At 53.7% G+C, this 19781-nt stretch overlaps 1 protein-coding gene across 3 annotated transcripts; it reads right to left on the bottom strand.

Annotated features, from left to right (window-relative positions):
- Positions 1 to 182: 182 nt before the first annotated feature.
- On the bottom strand, positions 183 to 12046 carry GRHPR (glyoxylate and hydroxypyruvate reductase). Of its 3 annotated transcripts, XM_049626633.1 has the most exons (10): positions 11897 to 12046; positions 10172 to 10302; positions 9188 to 9260; positions 8529 to 8645; positions 6712 to 6800; positions 5530 to 5634; positions 4612 to 4747; positions 2861 to 2991; positions 2526 to 2574; positions 432 to 525 (listed from the first exon to the last, which is right to left on the bottom strand). In XM_049626633.1, the coding sequence occupies exons 1-9, from the start codon at positions 11977 to 11979 to the stop codon at positions 2537 to 2539; spliced, it is 903 nt and encodes a 300-aa protein (XP_049482590.1). In that variant the 5' UTR covers positions 11980 to 12046; the 3' UTR covers positions 432 to 525; positions 2526 to 2536. The 3 variants fall into 3 exon arrangements, with proteins under 3 accessions (XP_049482581.1, XP_049482595.1, XP_049482590.1); XM_049626624.1 differs by lacking the exon at positions 2526 to 2574 and having other exon boundaries at positions 183 to 525; positions 11897 to 12038; XM_049626638.1 differs by lacking the exons at positions 2526 to 2574; positions 6712 to 6800 and having other exon boundaries at positions 183 to 525; positions 11897 to 12041.
- Between the last annotated feature and the right edge of the window lie 7735 nt (positions 12047 to 19781).

Here is a 19781-nt window from a genome sequence, read left to right as displayed (position 1 = left end):
AGCTGAGCAGGAGATGAGGGGTAAGGTGTTGTGGAAAGGTTCTAATAACTCACATGTGGTGGTGGGGGGTGGGTGGTGAGGGCTGGGGGCGGGGCGGAACCCACAGGTCACTAGATGTCCTGATTTTAGAAAGGGAAGCAGGTGCTCTGGTTAGCTTCTCCCAGTTACAGGACCACACAGTGTCTCAGACCATCATTTAATAGGATCACATACTTTTGGCTCAGACGATTCCAATCACGAAAGTGGCAAGCCCGTGTGTCAGCCCTGGTCTTCATTCCGCAGGATCGGAACAGATCAGACTTTCTCCCTTGGCTCCTGTCCTGTGGGCCCAAATGAAGCCTACGCCCACTGACAGACTCCAAGGGCACCGCTGGCCTCCTGACCCTCCGGGACTCCTGTCTGGCTACAGCTTGAGTTCACTGGGCATCGGCTCCCCTCTCAGTCCAGCCAGCAAGTTGTTAGCTGCCAACAGGGACATGGTGTTTCGGGTTCCGTAGGTGGCACTGCCAATGTGGGGTAGGATCACTGGAAAGGAGCAGAGGAGAGGGAGGTAAGAAGGGTGTTTCAAGAGCCTTAAAGCGGGCTCTGCTTTCCCTACCAGGGGTTGCCAGTGAGAAGACTAGAGAGGACCTGCCTTAGTGGTCTTTGATTTGCCTACTCTCACGTGCTGCACTCCCGTGGGGCTGTCGGAGTAACGGTATAGGGACTCGAGGCTACAGAAACCCAGATGCGAGGGTGGCAAGAGATGTGTATCCTAAATTTGAGGATGTTGAACCCAGAAGGGGTCTTGGAGCCTATCCAGACCCAGCCCTTCAGATATCAGATGGTGAAACGAGGTGCCAATTCAGCTTGGGGGTTTCAGCACTGGCCATCCACACCCGTGCCCCTGAACGTGGTGCCACACGGTTTCTCATGTACACAACTAACTAGAAGAGGAAACGGTGGACAGACCGGCTCCCTCTGGCCCCACCCACCGCAGAGCAAGTGAGGTCACTTGTCCTCAAAGAATGCCTTTCAAAAGCAGCACCCAGGGCACTGAACTGAACTCCCGGGCCTTGCGAGGATGGGACAGTCTCAGCTGTGGGCAACAGCCCAGATATGACAGCCAACGTTCCTCCTTTTAGCCTGGAGTGGATGCCGGGGCCAGGTTTCCAAGGGCTACGATAATGAGAGCATTCCCTGTGGGGAAGCAGCTAAGAACCTTCTCTTTGGGTTCCCATTCCAGAATGTAAATAAAGGACAGGGACTGGCTTAGACCCCACAGTTCTGTATTAGTCTGGAGACAGAATCCACGCCAGCTACCTGGACAGAACCTACTATAAAGAATGTTAACCAGGTATAAGGGAACTGGAGAGGCTAAAAAGAGAACACTGAGGCAGCAGTTCTCAAAGCGTGGTTCCCATTTTTTTTTTAATATACACCCACAATTCAATTTGACTTTTAAAGATACTGATACACAGAAACAACAAGCAAGATGGGGAAGGGTGAAGAATCAAGGCTAAGGAACAAAAGTAACATGAGATCTCTAAAGACTTCAGCGGGTATGCAGGATTGGATTATTTTGGTTCTTAGAAAGCAAAATCTAACTCAAGCTAATGTAAGTGGAGATCAGATTTTTCAAGAGGACTGGAGAGATCATGGAACATGTAGAAAACCCTATGGTCAGCAAAAATCAAGGAGACGGACATGGAGAAAGCCCAGCTGAAATCTTCTCTTTTATGTTTCTAGAGATCATTGCACCGACTCCTGTCGAGTTTTCAAAGGCTCGGAAAGGAATGTTGCACGGGCTGAGCTTATGCACTAGTTGACTGAGATGAAGGACAAGCAGAAGATGGACTTTTATCAAAACGCACACATGTGTCTTTCACATTTTAGATGTGTGTGCAATGTAACTTTTAAAAATCCTTAACTCCTGTTTTGAGCCTCCATTCAAAGGAGCACTGGTGTGGGAGCACATGAGAAGCGCGTATTTTCAGGCCCCACCCCAGACCTCCTGGAGCAGAAGCCCTTGGCCCAGCACCCTGTGCTCGGTCAGTCCCTTCAGGTGACTGAGGAATGTAGAGATTTAAGAACCACCGCACTAAGGTATCCCAGATGGCAACCTGCAGAAGCCTTGACCTCCCTGGGCGGGGTGACAGGGAGAGGGTGGGACCGTGTAAAACTTAGGACGCTGAAGGAAGGGCCCCTCTAGCCCTGCCACTCAACCTCTGTGGCCTGCGTCTCTGAGGCAGTGCAGCGGCTAAGCCGATGCTGGGAAGACTGCAAGCCAGATTCGCTGGCCACCGCAAGGACGGCTGCCGCTGGCCAGGAAGCGTTGCCACGTGCTGCTAGCAGAGACAGACACGCGGGAAGGCAGGAGGAAGCCAGGTCCTGCCACCTCCCGGCTGGCGGGCCCAGCAGAAACGGGGTGTGTGGCGTTCCAGCCGCCGCATCACGAAAGCAGAATATCCAAGGGTAGGTTTGGAGCCGAGAGACTGGCACGAGTTACAAATATCAGAATTGCAATTACGCTTTCAGTTTCTCACCCTTGCACTGGTCACGGCAGTGTATAGTAACGGGTCTTACCCACGCAAGCTATGGATGGAAGACACGCAGTCACACCCTTCTTTTCAACAAGTCCACCCCCCACCCCACCACCTAGACTCACTCCTTTAGGGACAGAGACCTAGATGCACATGCCCAAGAGGCCCTCCCCTCGTCACTATGTGCCAGTGTCACCAGCAGCATAAAACACGTGGTCCGGGGCGTGTCCCTCTGCGCTCGGTACTGCTCACGGCGGCTTTGCACGCAGCACCTCCAGACCACCCCTATCTCTCCTGGGGTCCTACGTGACTTCGCATTGGGAAATCGCCGTTCTCACCACAGTTCTTCAGAGTCAGGAGAGGGTGGTTTGTCGGCAGCGGTTCTGGGGTCGTCACATCCAGTCCAGCAGCAGCAATCTGCCCGCCAGCCAAGGCCTGATACAGGTCGTCCTGGTTCACCACGTCTCCCCTGCGAATGACAGTGGTGACGTGGGTGCCCCGGAGCTTCCTCCACCCAGGCCTCCTTTATGGCAGAACCACCCACAGGACACATTTTCCCACTGACCAGGCACCCTCGGCACCGACGTTTAAAGGAGGAAGCCTGACAAGACACTTCCTTACAGTAAGTCTCTGCAGTACTACTGAGAGGCCCAGGCCTATCCCTTTGCAGCCGTGTGACCTCGGGCAAGCGTGTCACGCTCCTCTGGAAGACAGGGAGAGCACAGCCATCCCCAGGTGTGCGTACTGACCCACCGCTGCAGGGACAGGGCCCGGCATCGGCATTCCTGTGGGGCCCCGTCCAGGTGTTTGTGATCTGGCTGGCCCCCGGAGCGCCCGCTGAGAACCACTGCAGCATGCTGGTGGGCACATGCCTACTGCGGGCAGAGACGCAAGGATACTCCTCACTACATCCACCCATGCGGGCAGCCTTCCCCCCGTGACCGGGCCACCGAAGTAAAGAAATTGTGGGCTAGACGCTTAGACTGCACACGAAGCAGTGTCCGTGCAGTAAGAAAGAACGCAGCCCCCCGCGTGGTATTGGGTACGTGCAGGTGCTCAGTGAATGGAAGCTGGGACGCTGTCAGCCATCAGCATGAGCCCTGTGTTCCTGCAGGTCCCGCTCCCCTCCAGGTCACCTCCTTTGTGGCTGAACGTTAAGAATTACAGGGGCCTCTGCAGTGGGGAGCCCTGAGGGGGGCCTCATGAAAGCCCTCCCTTTGCCTTTATTTGCCTCCAAACTGACTTAAGCGGGTTCATTCAAAAAAAAAAATTTTTTTTTAACATTTATTTATTTTTGAGACAGATAGAGACAGAGCATGAGCAGGGGAGGGGCAGAGAGAGAGGGAGACACAGAATCTGAAACAGGCTCCAGGCTCTGAGCTGTCAGCACAGAGCCCGACGCGGGGCTCAAACTCACGGACCGTGAGATCATGACCTGAGCCAAAGTTGGACGCTTAACCGACCGAGCCACCCAGGCGCCCCTGACTTAAGCAGGTTCAAAGGGCACCATCTGGGAAGGGGATGGAGTGACAGAGAGGGAAGGTCTGCCCCCACATGCCCAGTGGCCTGAAGGCACCCTGGGGACACTGTGACGAACCACAATAAACTGGGTCTGGGTCTATGTTCCCAAGCACAAAGGTTCAAACCGTCACTGCCTCAGACGGGCAGACCTAGGCTCCGTGTTGTGGGTGATCAGCCTCTGAAGGGCTGTTAAGATCGTTACGTCCAACTCTTTGTGGTAGAGAACACGGGCTGCCCAAGAGTACCTAGTTCCTCGCCGCTATCAGGCCTCCACTCTCTGAACCAACACCACCTGTGCCCAGCCCTGAGCAAGGCTCGGGGTGCTGCTGGGAACCAGGCATGCCAGGCCTGCTCCAACCAGCATGCTGTTCTTCCTCCCAGCCTGGGGCACTCTCTTGTGGCCTTTACTTACTTCTGAGTGGCTGGTGGGTTGGTTCATGGAGTGGCAAGCTGCACCTGTGGTCTCATCGACAGCCTACGGGGAGGAAAACCTTGGATCACAGCAGCAGGGGCAGCCCCTCTCCAGGCTCGCTTGGCGCCCCAGGGAGGTTAGACGGCCTCGGCATACCTGCTGATGTTGACAAACACGGCTGTCTTTTTCATCTGCTGGAAGAAGTCCTTGTTGCAGAGTCCCTTGGTTGCAGGTGTTAAGGAGCAGGCCACAATGATGAAATCGGACTCGGCGGCCAGCTTGGGGGTGGACACTGGGGGAGAGCAGGGCTCCATCAGACGCCGGGTCCCAGGGTGGAGACGGCAGAAGGGTGGGAGACCAGAACTGGTCCTCGCTTCCTTCTCCAGAATTGGGAACTCCCAAGAAGCTTCCTGAAGGCCTTGTCTCTACCTGAACACCTCTGATAACTGTATAAAGTCGACAGCCACTGGTGGGATCCTGGTGTATTACAGCATTCATCCAGCCCCTGGTCTCACAGATGGGGAAACTGAGGCCAGAGAGGGGCAGGAGCTTGTCGAGGTCACACAGTGGGACCTGGGTGCCTCTGGCTTTTACCACCTTCAAGGCCCAGTGTGCCAAGGGGGTGAGGAATGGCTAAAATCCAACTGCCCTCTGTTCACCGAGCTATGTACCTGCCAAGGGGCTGCATCCACCGGACACAGGCTGGGGGACGGGGCTCACCAGTTTATTAAGAAAAAGTGAGTGAGAGTTCCCAGCAATTCCTTACATCTGTCACCATCCTGCTGCTTGGCCCAGACATGGCCAGTGGTGACAAGGAACTCTGAAAGTGTTCCTGGAGAGTTCTGGCATGAAGAGAACTCACTGTGTGGCCCGGATAAGTCCCTGTGCTCTCTCACCAGGCCTGTGTCCAGAGGCAAGCAGATCAGATAGCACCTGAGGGACACCACAGGCCCTAGACACACCTGGAGCTCCCACACTCTGCCCCCAAAATGCTGCCACTACAGGAACAGACCCCCCCCCCCCCCCCCAGACGGGTGCAGATAGGGCTCCTATGGAAACCAAGGCTATACTTACCAAACTCGGCCTGGAATTCTGCTGCTTCCTGAGGCCGGGGCTGGCGCCCTGTGTATAGAAATTTCTGGATGCCGAATGGCTTCAGACGTCGAGCGATGGCCTGACCTGGAGGCAAAGAGTGTCCTGGCTTGTCCCCAACCCCTGAGAGGGCAGGAGCAGCACCCAACAGCTCCAGGGCCAGGGAGCCCCTGGGAGGTTGGCCCTTTCATCAGCTCCCCACATGAACTGGTCCTGCCCCGTGAACCAGCCCCCAGCCAGCCCACACTGCCCCCAGGGGGACAGAGATCTGGAGGCAGCCCCACAGCTCCTCTGAGGCTGTGGCTGGCTTATGCTGTCCTCACATGGTCCTGGTCCCCTGCTAACCTTCCCTGAGAACTGGACCTGGCATCCCAGGAGTGGCCTGAGCGGTCCCCTCCCTTCCTCTGGACCCCTGCTTCTGTTAACATAGCCCAAGACCTCTTATGACTTCTCGGTGGCACCGCCCAACTGCCAAATCGCCCCAAATCTTTAAGACATCTTTACATGAGCTGCTACTTGGGCTGCTGGATTTTCAGAATCAGAAAGTGCCCCAAAGTTGGTGGGTTCTTCCAACTCCATCCTCACCCTCACCTCTGTGCCAGGCAGATGCCAGAGAACCAGTGACAGCTGCCTGTCTGGCTGAGCACAAGCCTTCATGCCAGATTTCTCCAAGCAGGAGCCACTGGAAGAAAACAGCTCTGTCGCGTCTGCAGACTCACAGGTAAAGCTCGGCCCACTGGACCGTCTGGTTCCTGAGTTAAAACTTTATGAGTCAAATGCCTTCCAGACAGGCCTGGGGGAGTGCGAGCTGTCCCACAAGAAACCCTCCTAGAGGCCCCAACCCCGCCGTCGTCGTCATTGTCGCCTTCGTCTGTTCTGCATGGAGCTGTCATCGTACAGAAGCCTGACGCTTACAGCTTGCTTCTATCACCTAGCGAGTTCTTAACAAACTCCTGTTTTTGTTTCTTCTGTTTTTTGTTTTTGCCTGTGTTTTACAAATCTGTGTCTGTTCATTAGATGTTCCTTCTGAATGCAAAGTGCGCTGGGAACAGCCAGTTATGGCCACCCTTTCCAAAGGACTGTCAACTTCTAGACACAGGGCGCCAAAGACTCAAGCCAAGCCAAGGTTGCTGGAGTGGACAAGTGGGTAGGTGGGAACCTCACCTATGCGCCCCAGCCCGATGATGCCGACAGTGCTCTGCGTGAGTCCATAGCCACACATCCACAGGGGTTTCCACGAGGTCCAGCCACCGCTGTGAGGAGAGGAGGGGTGGGTAAGAGGACCCCGCCTTGGGCAAAGATGAGGGCTCACTGCGAACTCACAGACCCAGAACCCCCAGGGGGAGAAGATCCTTCTCTCCAGGTCAAAGGACACACAGTAGCATGAATTACACCCATAGCCACTCAGCACTTTGGATAAGCAGCCGAAAAGACTCTTTCTTTAAAGCCACTGGGGGTGGGGCACCTGGGTGGCTCAGTCGGTTAAGCGTCCGGCTTCAGCTCAGGTCATGATCTCACAGTTCGTGGGTTCGAGCCCCACATCGGGCTCTACACTGACAGCCCAGAGCCTGGAGCCTGCTTCCAATTCTGTGTCTTCCCCTCCCTCTGCCCCTCCCCTGCTTGTATACTTGTGTGCATGCATGCTCTCTCTCTCAAAACTAAATAAACATGAAAAATTTTTTTAAAAAGATAAAGCCACTGGGGACACAGAATCCAAGGCCTGGAAGGGGTCTTAGAAGTCCTTGTCCCATTTTTCAGATGGAGAAACTGAGACCAGAAAGGGTGCCCCAAGGTCATCCAGCCAGGGCAGAGGTAGAAGCAGCAGGTTGCAAATTCGGGAGCTGGGATTCCAAAACCAGAATTCTCAGCACCCCAGGGAAGCAACACAAAGTAAAGCCATAGCTGCTCCCCGCCCTTGCCCTGGGTGTACAGGGGGATGGCGCCTGCCTTGAGCCACTTCTGATAAGATGCCGACTCCCTGGATAGTAGGGTGAGCAGGATGTGAGCAGGATGTGAGCGGGACGTGCAAGCACTGTGTCTCCTCAGCCGCCTGCTGCCTCCGCCCCAGCTGCACCCCTGGGGCCCTGCATCTGCATGCCTGCTGGCCTCCCTGCAGCTGGAATGCCTGCCCCAACTCTGGACACGCAGACACAAGTCCCTGACCCGAAACCTTCAGGCCAGGGTTTTGAACTTTCAGTTTTCAGAAAGGCTGTCTGGTGCGTGTGCAACATTCTACACAACACCCTCAGCTCACGATCAAACACATCGGTGTATCTGCAGCAAAACATGATGAGTGTTGTGGCGCCTGGGTGGCTCAGTCGGTTAAGCGTCTGACCCTGGATTTCAGCTCAGGTCGTGATCTCATGGTTCGTGAGACCAAGCCCTGCGTCCGGCCCTGCGCTGACAGTGTGGAGCCTGCTTAGGATTTTCTCTCTCCCTCTCTGCCCCTCCACTGCTTGTGCTCTCTCTCTCTCACAATAAATAAACTTTAAAAAAATTAAAAAAAAATAAAAACATGAATGTTTACACTGAGTGAGAAAAATAAAAATCATTAACAGCCTCCTGTCATGTCCAGTCAGGTTTTGCTACCAAAAGGCTTATGAAATAACCTCCAGCTTCAGAGCTTTTGGGAGTCCTGCATCACGAGCAAGGATGGTGGACCTGTCCCTCTAAGTGCTCAAGAGGACGCCACTTCTTGTGTGAAGCCTCTGATCCACACCCCTGCCCCTATTCCTCGCCAACCAGGCACAGCTGATCTGTCCCTCCCTTATCCTCCCCTCTCACGATTTCCCTTCCGTGCCACGATTCCCCCACATTTCTCTTCAGCTCTGCCCTGTACTTCAGGGTGTTGGCCGAGTCTGTTCCCCCCCGGTAGATGGGACACGGCTGGGGGCGGGGACCACATCGGGGCCTGGGTGACACTGGGTGCTTAGGAACCAGCTCCTGAGCAGAGCCAACTTTCCCCTTAGGGGTTCACTCACTTCCTCACTTCCTCGATGGCTTCTGGCAAGCGGCGACAGGTGGTGAGCAGCAGGGAGACAGCGAGTTCTGCCGTGGCGTCTGTCAGGACATCTGGGGTGTAGCCCACGCGGATGCCACTATGAAGCAAAGATCTGGTGGCAACACAGGCCTCAAGCACCTTCAGCAGTTTCTACCTCTGGGGCATCTCCAAATTGCTGCTCTGCTCCCTTTCTGTGCTGCCCACCGGGAAGCTCCGAGTCGTAAACGGGCCCTCAGGAACAGTCAGCCCTCCTTCCCCTGGTCTCCCACTGGGGGAGGGACACGAAGATGGAAGATCAGGGCCCGGAGTCTGGGGCAGATGACTACTTGGCCTTTCCGAATCTCCTCGTCTCAAGAGGGAAGGAAGAATACCAGCCTCTTCTACTGCAAGGGGTTGTTGTGAGGGTCAAAAACCACGCTGAGTAAGAAAGGGTGCTACCTCGCGGATGTTACCTGCCGTTCCTGACCATTCGGGCTTATCGTAACTGACCCGTGCTCCGTGCACAGATTTTATCGTCGGCCACCTCATATCCCCACCGAAGGGTTGGAAGGATATGAGCAAATAAATATTCTGCTCCCCTTCCGGCTCTGGGGGTCAGCCCTCACCCCGGCCCCCGCCAAATGTGCAAGCTGCGTTTACCGCTTCTTGATTTCGTCCAAAGCCAGGTGGTCAACGCCCACGGACATTGTGCTGATGACTTTGAGATTGGCTCCTGTTGTGCAGAAAAAGCATCATCTGTATCTTTCCTCACGGGATTCAAAGCCACAACACTGGAGATATCACAGGGCCATCTGCTTATTATTATTTTCTTAGGATAAGAGGAAAGGCTGACATCTCGGTTCCTTACTTAAAATTCTGAACAGTCTTACTCAACAGATTTGACAATCCTCCTTGACTGCTCAGTGGTGGCTCAGGGACGTGAAGGGGCCTGCCCCAGTCACAAGCTGCCACGTGGCAGAGCTGGGGTTTACCCAGGGGCTTCTGACACGAAGGCCTCCACTCTTACCCACTGGACTGTTCCCCCAGTGAATCCTCCAGTCTCCACTGACCACACCTGGGCCCTGCTGTGGACACTTCTGAGGCATCCACTGAGAAGTGGCTGCGGTGTGACCCTCTCACACCCTCTCCACAGGGCAGGGCACCAGAGAGCTGCAGGGAAAAGCTGGGGCACGGACTGACTCAGCACTGATTCGTGAGGGCCTCCTCCCATCCAACAGCCTCTGAGTCTGAACCTTTCCTCAAAACTACATAGGCTGACATTTACCTGGCCCAGGGCTGAGACCTGTGTCTGGGGTTAACACATCCTGGGCACCTGCTGGAGCTTGGCACTGAGATGGTACCTCCCACAGGATACAAATGAGCCCAGAAGGGACAGGGCCTTTCTCGAGATCGTAAAGCAAGGCTGTGGCAGGGCTGGATGAGGGCCCTGAGTCCCAGCCAGGAGAGGAGCAATGCCTGGGCCAGAGGGAGCCACACACAACGGTTCCCTCTGGCCTAGCACAGCAGCGAATGCCTTCAGAACTCAGAGAGGTGGCTGCAGACCTGTGTGGGAAGCCAGCCGCAGCAGATCGGGTGCCCTGCGGGGCCAACACACCCTTGGAATCCTCCCCAGAGTGCACACACCTGCGGCATCCAGGAGCCTCTTGTCCACGAGGTCAGTGAGGAGACAGAGTAGGCCGTGGGCCCCGGCCACACCTCGCTCCAGCTCCTTGTCGGGGATTGGCTCATCTGAGTCCCAGTGCTCCACCTGGCAGCTGAAGACCAAAGAAAGGCCTCTCAGAAGCAGGGGAGCCCCCAGAGGCCCCCAGGCTCCCAAAGGCCTCCCAGGGCTGCGGCTCCCTTTCAAAGAGCCTTCTGCTCACTCTGGCCTCGGGCTGCCTGGGGCTGGCCGAGGAGAGTCAGGGTCAGGTGTGTGGCGCCCTCAGAACTGTCTCCAAAGGGTGGCTGAGGGTAAAGGGCTGTCACAGAGTAGAGGCCACCGAGGGCTGACAAGAGCCTAGACTGAAAGGAGAAAGTCACGGGGACAGCTCTCAGCTCAAAGCAGGGAAGAGCTTTATCACCCTCACCGGCCTCTTGGCGAGGCGGGGGTGGGGTGGGCCGGCACCACGTGAGGCTTGAACGTCCTGTCCTGGGAATCCATGCAGCGAAAAAGTCTCCTACTTGTACTCTGCCAGGAAGGACAAGAGCAAAGCGATGCAGCGCGGAGGGGTTTTAGGGCACACTCCCACGGCAGCTCGTGGGCCGTGGATGTGTTCCCAGTGGTGCTACCCAGCCTCCCAGTCCTTGCCATTTAATTCGGTGCAGCCATCAAGTATGGCAAGACATGGGAGGGCTGCTGAACCTCCCAGAACACCCTGCTGCCAGGCCAAGCCCCGGCATAGGCCACCTTTCACCCTCCTCTCCATGGTCATGGCACCCAGTGCTGAGCTGTGTGGTCTACGGCCATTACCACCATTGTTGCTTCTGCCTCCCCCCATTCCTGCTCAGTGCTGGGTCCTTGACAGGTCCCCAGCAAAGCTTTTGTTGCACTGAACAAAATAAATAAATCTCATTTTCACATGTCACTGGGTCCCACCTTCTCCCTGCCTGACACTGGCAGGGCAGACCTGTATGACAGAGTACAGTAAGGCAGAGCTGAGTTCAAATCCCAGCTCACCGCACCAGAGCAGTGTGACTTTGGGTGAGGCACTTAACCTCTCCCAGTTTTCTTATCTGTAAAACAGGAATTACAGTACCAACTCTACAGTGTTGCAAGGATTGAGTTTATGCATAGGAAACACCTGAAAAACTGGCATGCAATCTTCAATTTAAGGGTCAGGAAAGGCCTCTGCCAACTGTCCAAAGAGACCAGGCCAGTGACTGCTAAGGTCCCTGACCCTGCTAGGGTCAAGTTTCAACAGCCTGGATCTTGCGTCACAGGCGGCCTCCCCTCTCCCCAGGCCTTTCCCTTCACCCGCACTGCACGTGCATGGGAATTGCAGGGTCTAGCGTCACTGCAACAGGCTCAGACAAGGCTAGGCCATAGAGAACTTTTTTTAAGCCTCCCCAAACTCCACGACCGGCCCCGCCCGGCACAGCTTGGGAAGTCCGGCAAGCGCAGGGTCCTAGCTCCCCCTGGCCCCTGCCCCCCCGCCCCCCCCCCGCCCCCGGTCCTCCGCACCAAATACAAGTGGGGGGTCAGGAGGCCGCCCCAAGCCCGCCCGGGCGCGCCTAGAGACGCTGAGTCACCCTGGGTGCGGGGTGCTGGAGATCCGGGGGGGAGGTCCCGGGCTCCGCAGCCCCTTCCCCGACACCACCCCCAGCCCCGGCCCGGGGACTCGGCGTGCCGCGGGGGCGCGGGGTTCTTACTCTGCGGCGCGGGCGAGAGCGGCCCAGCCCTCGGGGGGGATCCTGCGGGTGACGAACACCTTCATGAGTCTCACTGGGTTCATCCACCTAGCAGCCGCGCGACGCTGACCGGGACCGCCGGACCGCCGGACGGAAGCGGGACTTGACGAGAGACGGGGCGGGGCCTCGGAGGGGGCGGGGTGGGGCGGGGCCTGGGCGGGCGGGCGAGGGAGATACAGGGAGGTAGGAGGAGTGGGGGTAGAGGACTCAGGAGGGGTGAGTGGGGGGGATATTGCACAGCGAGCAGGGGTGGGAGAAGGGACCCGATGGGCCGCCAGTGGGGGCTGTGCGTGTTCAGGGAGTGGCAGTGACAGTGTGACTTTTTATGGGGTGTAACTGTGGGCCCCCAAGTATGAGCCTCGTGAAACTGTGTGCGCGTGACCAAGCCCTGGTGGTACTGGGACTTGTTCTGGCGGGCCTTGGTGCTTGGTCCCCAGGGCCTCCCTCTGAGCACTCACTGCGGCGGAGGCCCAGGGACTGGAAGGTGTGTCTGGAGTTGGGAGTTGGGGTGGGTAAAGGGGCATCCAGGGGAGAGTCCTGTGTGAGTGTGTGTGGATGTCTGTCAGGATGCCTATAGCTGTCGGAGTGTGTCTGTCCCGAGAGGGAGATGCAGTCAGGGACCATCCTGATTCCCAGAGCCTGACTGTCCTTGCTAGGTCTCTTCCATTATGGTCACACTGTTCCAGACAGAGGCCTTTGGTCACAGATGAGCTCTGATCCAGGCCTGTGTCTTCTATACTCGGGAGGCTGGACCAGGGCGGTGTGAGTCCAGGCATGGCCTCTTTAAAACCTGGTGCATTTCCCCATAGGAAATCCACAGTTGTGAGGGGGAGTTTAATTGGTCATGGGCCACCTGGCAGGCCGGACAACTGCTGACTGGCAAGCTGAGTCCTCTTGGTCAGCTCACATCATCTTTCTAAGCCTCAGTATCTTCAGCTACAAAATGGGGTAACAAGCACTTACCTTTGAGGGTTACTGTGACCATTAAACAAGCACCGTTTGCATGGCGCCTGGGCCGTGTTAGGTGTCCATCGTGTACTGAGGCTGTGGAGGGGAGAGGTGAGGAGCTCAGGCTCTGAAGCCTGGGCTTAAATCCCAGCTCTGCCACCCACTAGCCACAAGTCATTAAACCTCTGTGTGCTTCAGCTTCCTCGTCTGTGAGATGGGGTTAATAGTCGTGCTACCTCATGGCTCATGGAAGAGATGAACCACGTGTGCCAATGTTACCACAGCATATAACACATGTGGCGGGTGCCTGACAAATAGTAACACGTCCAGGGAAACCCACACCCTGGTGCCCTGAGGCTGGTAGTTAGTTGGTCAGAACTGTAGCTGCAGAAGCCAGACTTAGGACAAGTGGAGGGGGGCGCCGGGCCTAGGAGCACCCAGAGGACAAAAGCCCCGCCTGGCAGTCTCTTCCCCGCCAGTTTTACCTGAATCCATTTCTGCCCCCTCAGGGCCCAGATAGGAAACAGAGACAGGCACAGAGAGGTCACGTGTCCAGCTTGGGGTCACACAGCAAATCACCGGAAAGGCCAGAGTTGGCCCCCTGCGTCATCTGGATCCCTGACCATCTCCCTAAGTAACACATTAATGAATGTCTTACCCCAGAGACCATTATCTGCACTGCTAGGCCACTCCAAGGACAATTTCTAAAACACTTCAAACATTGACACAACAAGGTGTTTTTCTGTCCGCAGACCAGGCCCTCTGGGCGACAGCACAGCCTGTTAATCAATGATGGCACCTGAGCCCAGCTCTTCCTCCACACCAGGACGGGCGGGGACACTGCCTGCGCACCAGGGGAAGGAGGGGGCATGACACCTGAACGGGCCCCCTCCCCCGAGGGAGAGCACCCAGCTGATACTCAGCCAGTGTTAGTGGGTGGTGGGTGTGAGCCGGAACACAGAGCCGCTGAAGATCCCTGAGGGGGGAACCAGTGAAGTGGCAGAGAGAGGAAGGATCTGAGCAGGAGAGGGTTTCACTGGGGAAAACTAATTGTGTAACAAGTAGCTAATATCGGTGGGGTTCTTATTAAGTTCCGGTCACTGGACGTGGTAGATCACTAATTTAAACGTTGCAACACCCTGTGCGGCATACCATTACTCTCCCACTTCACAGATGAGGAAGCCGAGGGCAAGAACAGTGACATCATTGGCTTAATGTCATACAGCTACTAGGAGGCTGGGCTTGGATTCAAGACCCAGCATCCCAACTCCAGACCCAGGCTCTTAAGCACTGTGCCAGCCTGATGGGAGTAGCGAGGGTGTCTTAATCTGTTAGGTCTGCTGTAACAAAATGCCATATACTGGGTGGCCTAAATGGCATTTATTTCATACAGTTCTAGAGGCTGGAAGCTCAAGGTCAAGGCACAGGCAGGTTTACTGTCTGGTGAGGGCTTCTTAATTCATAGATGGCCATCTTCTTGCCGCGTCCTCATTCGGTGGGAGAGGCAATGGAGCTGTCTGGGGTCTTTCTTAAAAGGGCACTGATCCCATTCATGAGGGCTCCACTCTCATGGCCTAATCCTCCCAAAGGCCTCACCTCCTAATACCATCACATTGAGCATGAGGATTTCAAAATATAAATGGGGTGGAGGGACACAAACATTCAGTCTCTAACAGAAGGTAAAGGGGGCGAGTGGGGAGCTACATCTAAGGTATTGGCTTAGGGGGACTCTTGGAGATGGCTGTCACTTTGATGGATATCCAGGAGGAGGTGTAAGGGTTGGGGAGGGGAGACAGAGGTAGCTACATTCAGGAGAACTCCCTTGGAAGAGCCCAGGAGGGAGGTGGAGTCTGAAGGTCAGGGAGAGGTGGGGGCTGGAGCCATAGTTTCAGAGTCACCAGCATGGGATGTAGCCTAGGGGACACCTGGGCAACAGAGAGGCAGGGCCACAGTTCTGTCAGGGAGACTGAGATTTAGAGCACACTGAAGTTCAAAATGATAGTAACAAAAGGAGTTTTTGTAGGGCTTTTATGATTTCACTTTTACATTTAAATCTTGAATCCATTTGGGGGAACCCGGGTGGCTCAGTCGGTTAAGCGTCTGACTTCGGCTCAGGTCATGATCTCCCGGTTTGTGGGTTCGAGCCCTTGTGTCCAGGCTCTGTGTTGACAGCTCAGAGCCTGCTTTGGATTCTGTGTCTCCCTCTCTCCCGGCCCCTCCGCTGCTCGCACTCTGTCTCTCTCTCAAAAATAAATAAACATTAAAAAAACTCTTGAATCTCTTTGGAACGTGTTGGAACATTTGCATATGGTTTGAGGAGGGGCTCACCTGAATGTTCTCAGATGGTTAACCAGTTACTCAAGCACTATTTTTAAATGAATGTTTTCTTTAATTTTGGAATAGATCACAAATGCACAAGATGCAAATTCCCAAAGGCACACAAAGGTATAAGGCGGAGCTGTCTCTCCTCTCCCCAGAAGCAGTCACATCTTTCCAGAGGTGTTTAATGTCTACGAGAACACACGTATGCTTTCACAGAAATGGTCGCACGTGCAAACACTTTGCATCACCTGGTTTTTTACCAAACAGTGGAGCTTGGTGATCATTCCACATCAGCACACGTCAAGCCTCATTCTTTTTATTGATGCAGAGTACTGCACTGTGGGAGTGAACCATAAACAATGAAGAATCCCCTATTAAAGGACAGTTGGGTTGTTTCCCACCTTTCGCTGTCACAATGCCACAAGGCACAACCTTTGGCAGATGTCATCTTGTGCATGTATAAATACAGCTGTAGGATAAATCCCTAGAAGCAAAACTGCTGGGTCAGAAAATAGATGCACTATAACTTTTGACAGATTCTAATAAAATGCTTTTCACAGTTGTTCAATATATCCTCCTACCAGCAATGTACAAAAGCACCTATCTCTCCAGGGTGTTATTTTTTAAAATGATACTTTCCCACACATTTGAAGCCATTTCCTTTTCTATAAACTATTTGTATCCTTTGCCTATGCAGATAAGCTGGGCATCTTTCCCTGAGTGATTTACAGGCACTGTATTGTCCAATAAGGAAATTAGCCCTCTGTCTGTAATATGAGTTGCAAATACGGTCTTTGTCCCAGTTTGTATTAGTCTTTTGATTTCGTTAATTGTTATTATTATTATTATTAATTATATTATATTTATATATATATAATTATATATAACTATATTATTATTTATATTTATATTATTTATATATTTATATAAATAAATATAATATATATAATATATATACTTTATATATAATATATATAATATTTATATATATTTATATATATATTATTTATATTATATTATTTATAATTATATTATTTATTTATTTACTTTGAGAGAGAGAGAGAGAGACTGAGAGAAAGAGCAGGGGAGAGGCAGAAAGAGAGGGAGAAAGAAAGAATCCCAAGCGGGCTTTGCACTGTCGGCACAGAGCCCGATGCGGGGCTTGATCTTACAAAACGTGAGATCGTGACTTGAGCAGAGATCAAGAACTGGACACTTAACCGACTGAGCCACCCAGGTGCCCCTGATTTTATTGATTATTTTTAATGCACAAGTTCTTTATTCCTATGGCTTCTACATTTGGTCACACGTGGCGTATTGGGTATCTATTGCTGTGTCATGAATTATTTCCAAACAGTGGCTTAAAACAACAGCAGTCACCGTGTTATCATCTCTTACGGTTCTGGACGTTGCCTGGGCTCAGCTGGAGTTTCTTATTTCAGGCTCTTTCATGGAGTCAGATGATGGTTGGGCTGGAGTCGCTCATATGTCGGCTCATCAACGGTGGCTGTCGGCTGGGCCCTCAGCTAGGCTGCTGGGCTGAACGTGCACACTGGACACGTTGTTCAACGCTTTTAATTTTTTTAAATGTTTTTATTTATTTTTGAGAGAGAGACAGGGCGTGAGTGGGGGAGGGGCAGAGAGAGAGGGAGACACAGAATCCGAAGCAGGCTCCGGGCTCTGAGCGGTCAGCACAGAGCCAGATGCTCAAACCCACGACCTCACGACCTGAGCCGAAGTCGGATGCTTAACTGACTGGGCCACCCAGGCGCCCCTGAGGTTGTTCAACACTCTTAACGAAGCAATCCGTCTTTCCCCCACTATCACATACTGGATGTGCGCCTATTGGAGTCTGTTTCTAAACCGTCCTGTTCAGCTCTCTAGCTAGTCTTCTGTGACCAGTCCACGTAAGGCGGTAAAGGGGCTCTGTTGTGCGCTTATTTGTTTCAGTGTACTGTAAGCAGGGGTAGCATAACACAGTGGGGACGCCATCTCAGGGCCCCTTTACAAGCAGAGAGTTAGGTGCTCGTGCTCTGTTTCATTTCTGAGGCTTTTTGAGAGCAGGGCTGGCTCGGAATATACGCCTTGGCCACAAACTAGCCAGGCGGTGCCAGGCAAAGCACTTCTGTCTGGTCCTTGGTTTCTAAACCAGAGTGGGGGACCGATCATTGGATGTCACGGTGGTTGGTATGCACCAAGCCCAGGGCCGAGCCTGGGAAGTACGCAGGAAATGTTGACCGAATGGGATTGACTTCGATCCTCACCTCTTAGGGGAAGAAAATGGGCCCAAGTCATGCCCATGTCAGGCACTGCTGCCTCTCCAGCTTCACCCCTGTAGCTATGGCACTTGTCCCCTACAACTCCCTCCCCTGCTCCGGGCCCTGGACCCCTCCTGCCCTTGGTCAGGAGGCATTAAAGGACTCAGGGGTCTGGATTAGGTCAGCCTAGCTGATGGGTCTGCTCGGACCTTGGGATCTTTTCTGGCCATCTGGCTTCTACCCCATCTCTAAGACTTGTCCCCACCCTGCCTTCTGGAATCTTCAACCTTGAACCTGAGCCAACCCGGTAACCCTCCTGAGTCCTGACCAACTGTCCTGGGGGCCTGCCTCACTCTCTTCCCCTCTGTTGCCCCCAGGCCTGGCTAGAGTCCAGCCAGGTGGGGGGGGCCCACTGCGGCACCCCAGGGTTGGCCTTGCACCTAGCCCCTTCCACCTCCCCCACTCAAGCACAGAGTGACGGCCGGGGCATGCACCCAGAGACACCTGAAGATGGAAGAGCTGGGGAGCAGCTGCCTGCTGGGAGGCAGGGAGTATGGCTGCCTCCTAGGCCGTGGTAAAGGGCTGCAAGAGGTAACCTATAGAAAAGTGCCCACGAGGGGCGCCTGGGTGGCTCAATTGGTTAAGCATCTGACTTTGGCTCAGTCAGGATCTCACGGTTCGCGAGTTTGAGCCCCACATCGGGCTCCGTGCTGACAGCTCAGAGCCGGGAGCCTGCTTTGGGTTCTGTGTCTCCCTCTCTCTCTGCCCCTCCCCTGCTCACACTCTGTTTCTCTCTCAAAAATAAATAAACATTAAAAAGAAAAGAAAAGTGCCCATGAGTACCGAGCACAGTGCAGGTGCTCATAAATGCTGGTTAAATCTCTGATTAGGAATTATGTACTGCCCCCCTGTTCATTCAACAAATGATGGGTAATATTATTCCAACATGTTATTAGAGCTAACATTCACTGTGGGGCAACAGTGTGTCTGTGGCTGTCCTTACCTGTGTTTTACCTCCTTTAATCTCCGTAGCTGTCGTGGGTGCTGTTATCGCTCCCACTTTGCAGATGAGGAAACTGAGGCTCAGAAACGTTAAGAAACCTGCCCAAGATATCACAGCGACTAAGAGGTTGAGCTGATATTTAAATCTAAGTATTGTGATTACCCTCAAGCCCGAGGACGGTGGCAACCATGGCTGGGGCTGAGCAGGGGAGAGCCACTGGGACTGCATCCCCAGACACAGCCCAGGCCTTGACCACTGCTCTCTGCTGCCCCCTCTTAGGGTCTGCACACCTACCAGCACCAACAGCAGGTGGAGATAGCAGGGAACTACTTGGTCGCTCACTTGCTCGATATAGGTGCTCAGCTGCCATCCAGCTCAAAGCCTCAGAGCACCCCACAGGGTACAGGAATCCCTCACTTGGCTGGGGTGGTGGTGGGGGGGGAGGGGCTAGGGGCAGGAAAGCCTGCTTCCTGTTCTCTGCCCTGAGACCCCTGAAAGCCTCTCCTCCTTTCAGGATCCCAGGGTTCCCATTTTCTCAGGAAAAGGCCTAATACCAGTCATGAACACCCTAGTAAAAGGCACCCGGTTCTCCTATGGGTACCCACATCTCATTCTAGACTCCATACCGGCTTCATTTGAAATGCAAATCTCATTGCGAGGTCTTGAGTACATCATAAATCTTAGACAAAAAACTTTCCAACAGGCCATCACTCCAAACATAGAAAAGGTGCGGGCAATTCAATTTTTCAAATCAGATGCTGTGCAAACGGGGCCTCGAGTGGCATGTGGAAATACGAGCAGGGCTCCTCTGAGGCCTTGACAAGATACTGCCTCTCTCTGAGCCCCGATTTCTCATTTGAGGAGGTTGCACTGGAGCAGGGATTGGGAAACTTTTCTGCAAAGAGCCCGAGAGTATATCTTTTAGGCTTTGTGGGCCCTATGGTCTCTGTAGCTCTACTTAGCTCTGCCATGATAGCCTGAACGCAGCCACAGACAAAATAACTATGTATGGATATTTAAATTTGAATTACATGTAATTTTCATGCATCATAAAGTATTACTCTTTAGATTTTCAAAAAATGTATTTAAGTAATCTCTACATCCACATGGGGCTTGAACTCAGGACCCGAGGTCAAGAGTTTCACGCTCTTCTGAGCCAGCCAGGTGTCCTTGGATTTTTTTTTTTTTTTTTTTTTAACAAGACCCTTCTTGTATGAGAGTAGCTGACCAGATTTGGCCCATGGCTGTGGGTCACCCCTACAGCTCTGGACTGGAGCAAAGCTTTTCACTTTAACATGTGCACAAGTTACCTCGG

This window comes from Panthera uncia, chromosome D4 (genome assembly GCF_023721935.1).
Source record: "Panthera uncia isolate 11264 chromosome D4, Puncia_PCG_1.0, whole genome shotgun sequence".
Lineage (NCBI taxonomy): Eukaryota > Metazoa > Chordata > Mammalia > Carnivora > Felidae > Panthera > Panthera uncia.
This window is presented reverse-complemented; position numbering and strand designations above follow the sequence as displayed.

Bases quoted from the DNA above. Each gene is read 5' to 3' on its own strand.
- GRHPR (XM_049626624.1), bottom strand. From the start codon at position 11,979: ATGAACCCAGTGAGACTCATGAAGGTGTTCGTCACCCGCAGGATCCCC. The intron at 8,646-9,187 runs GTAAACGCAGCT...TTTGCTTCATAG, and splicing joins TTGGACGAAATCAAGAAGCG to TGGCATCCGCGTGGGCTACA. The intron at 6,801-8,528 runs GTGAGTGAACCC...CTCTCCTCACAG, and splicing joins GCCATCGAGGAAGTGAGGAA to CGGTGGCTGGACCTCGTGGA.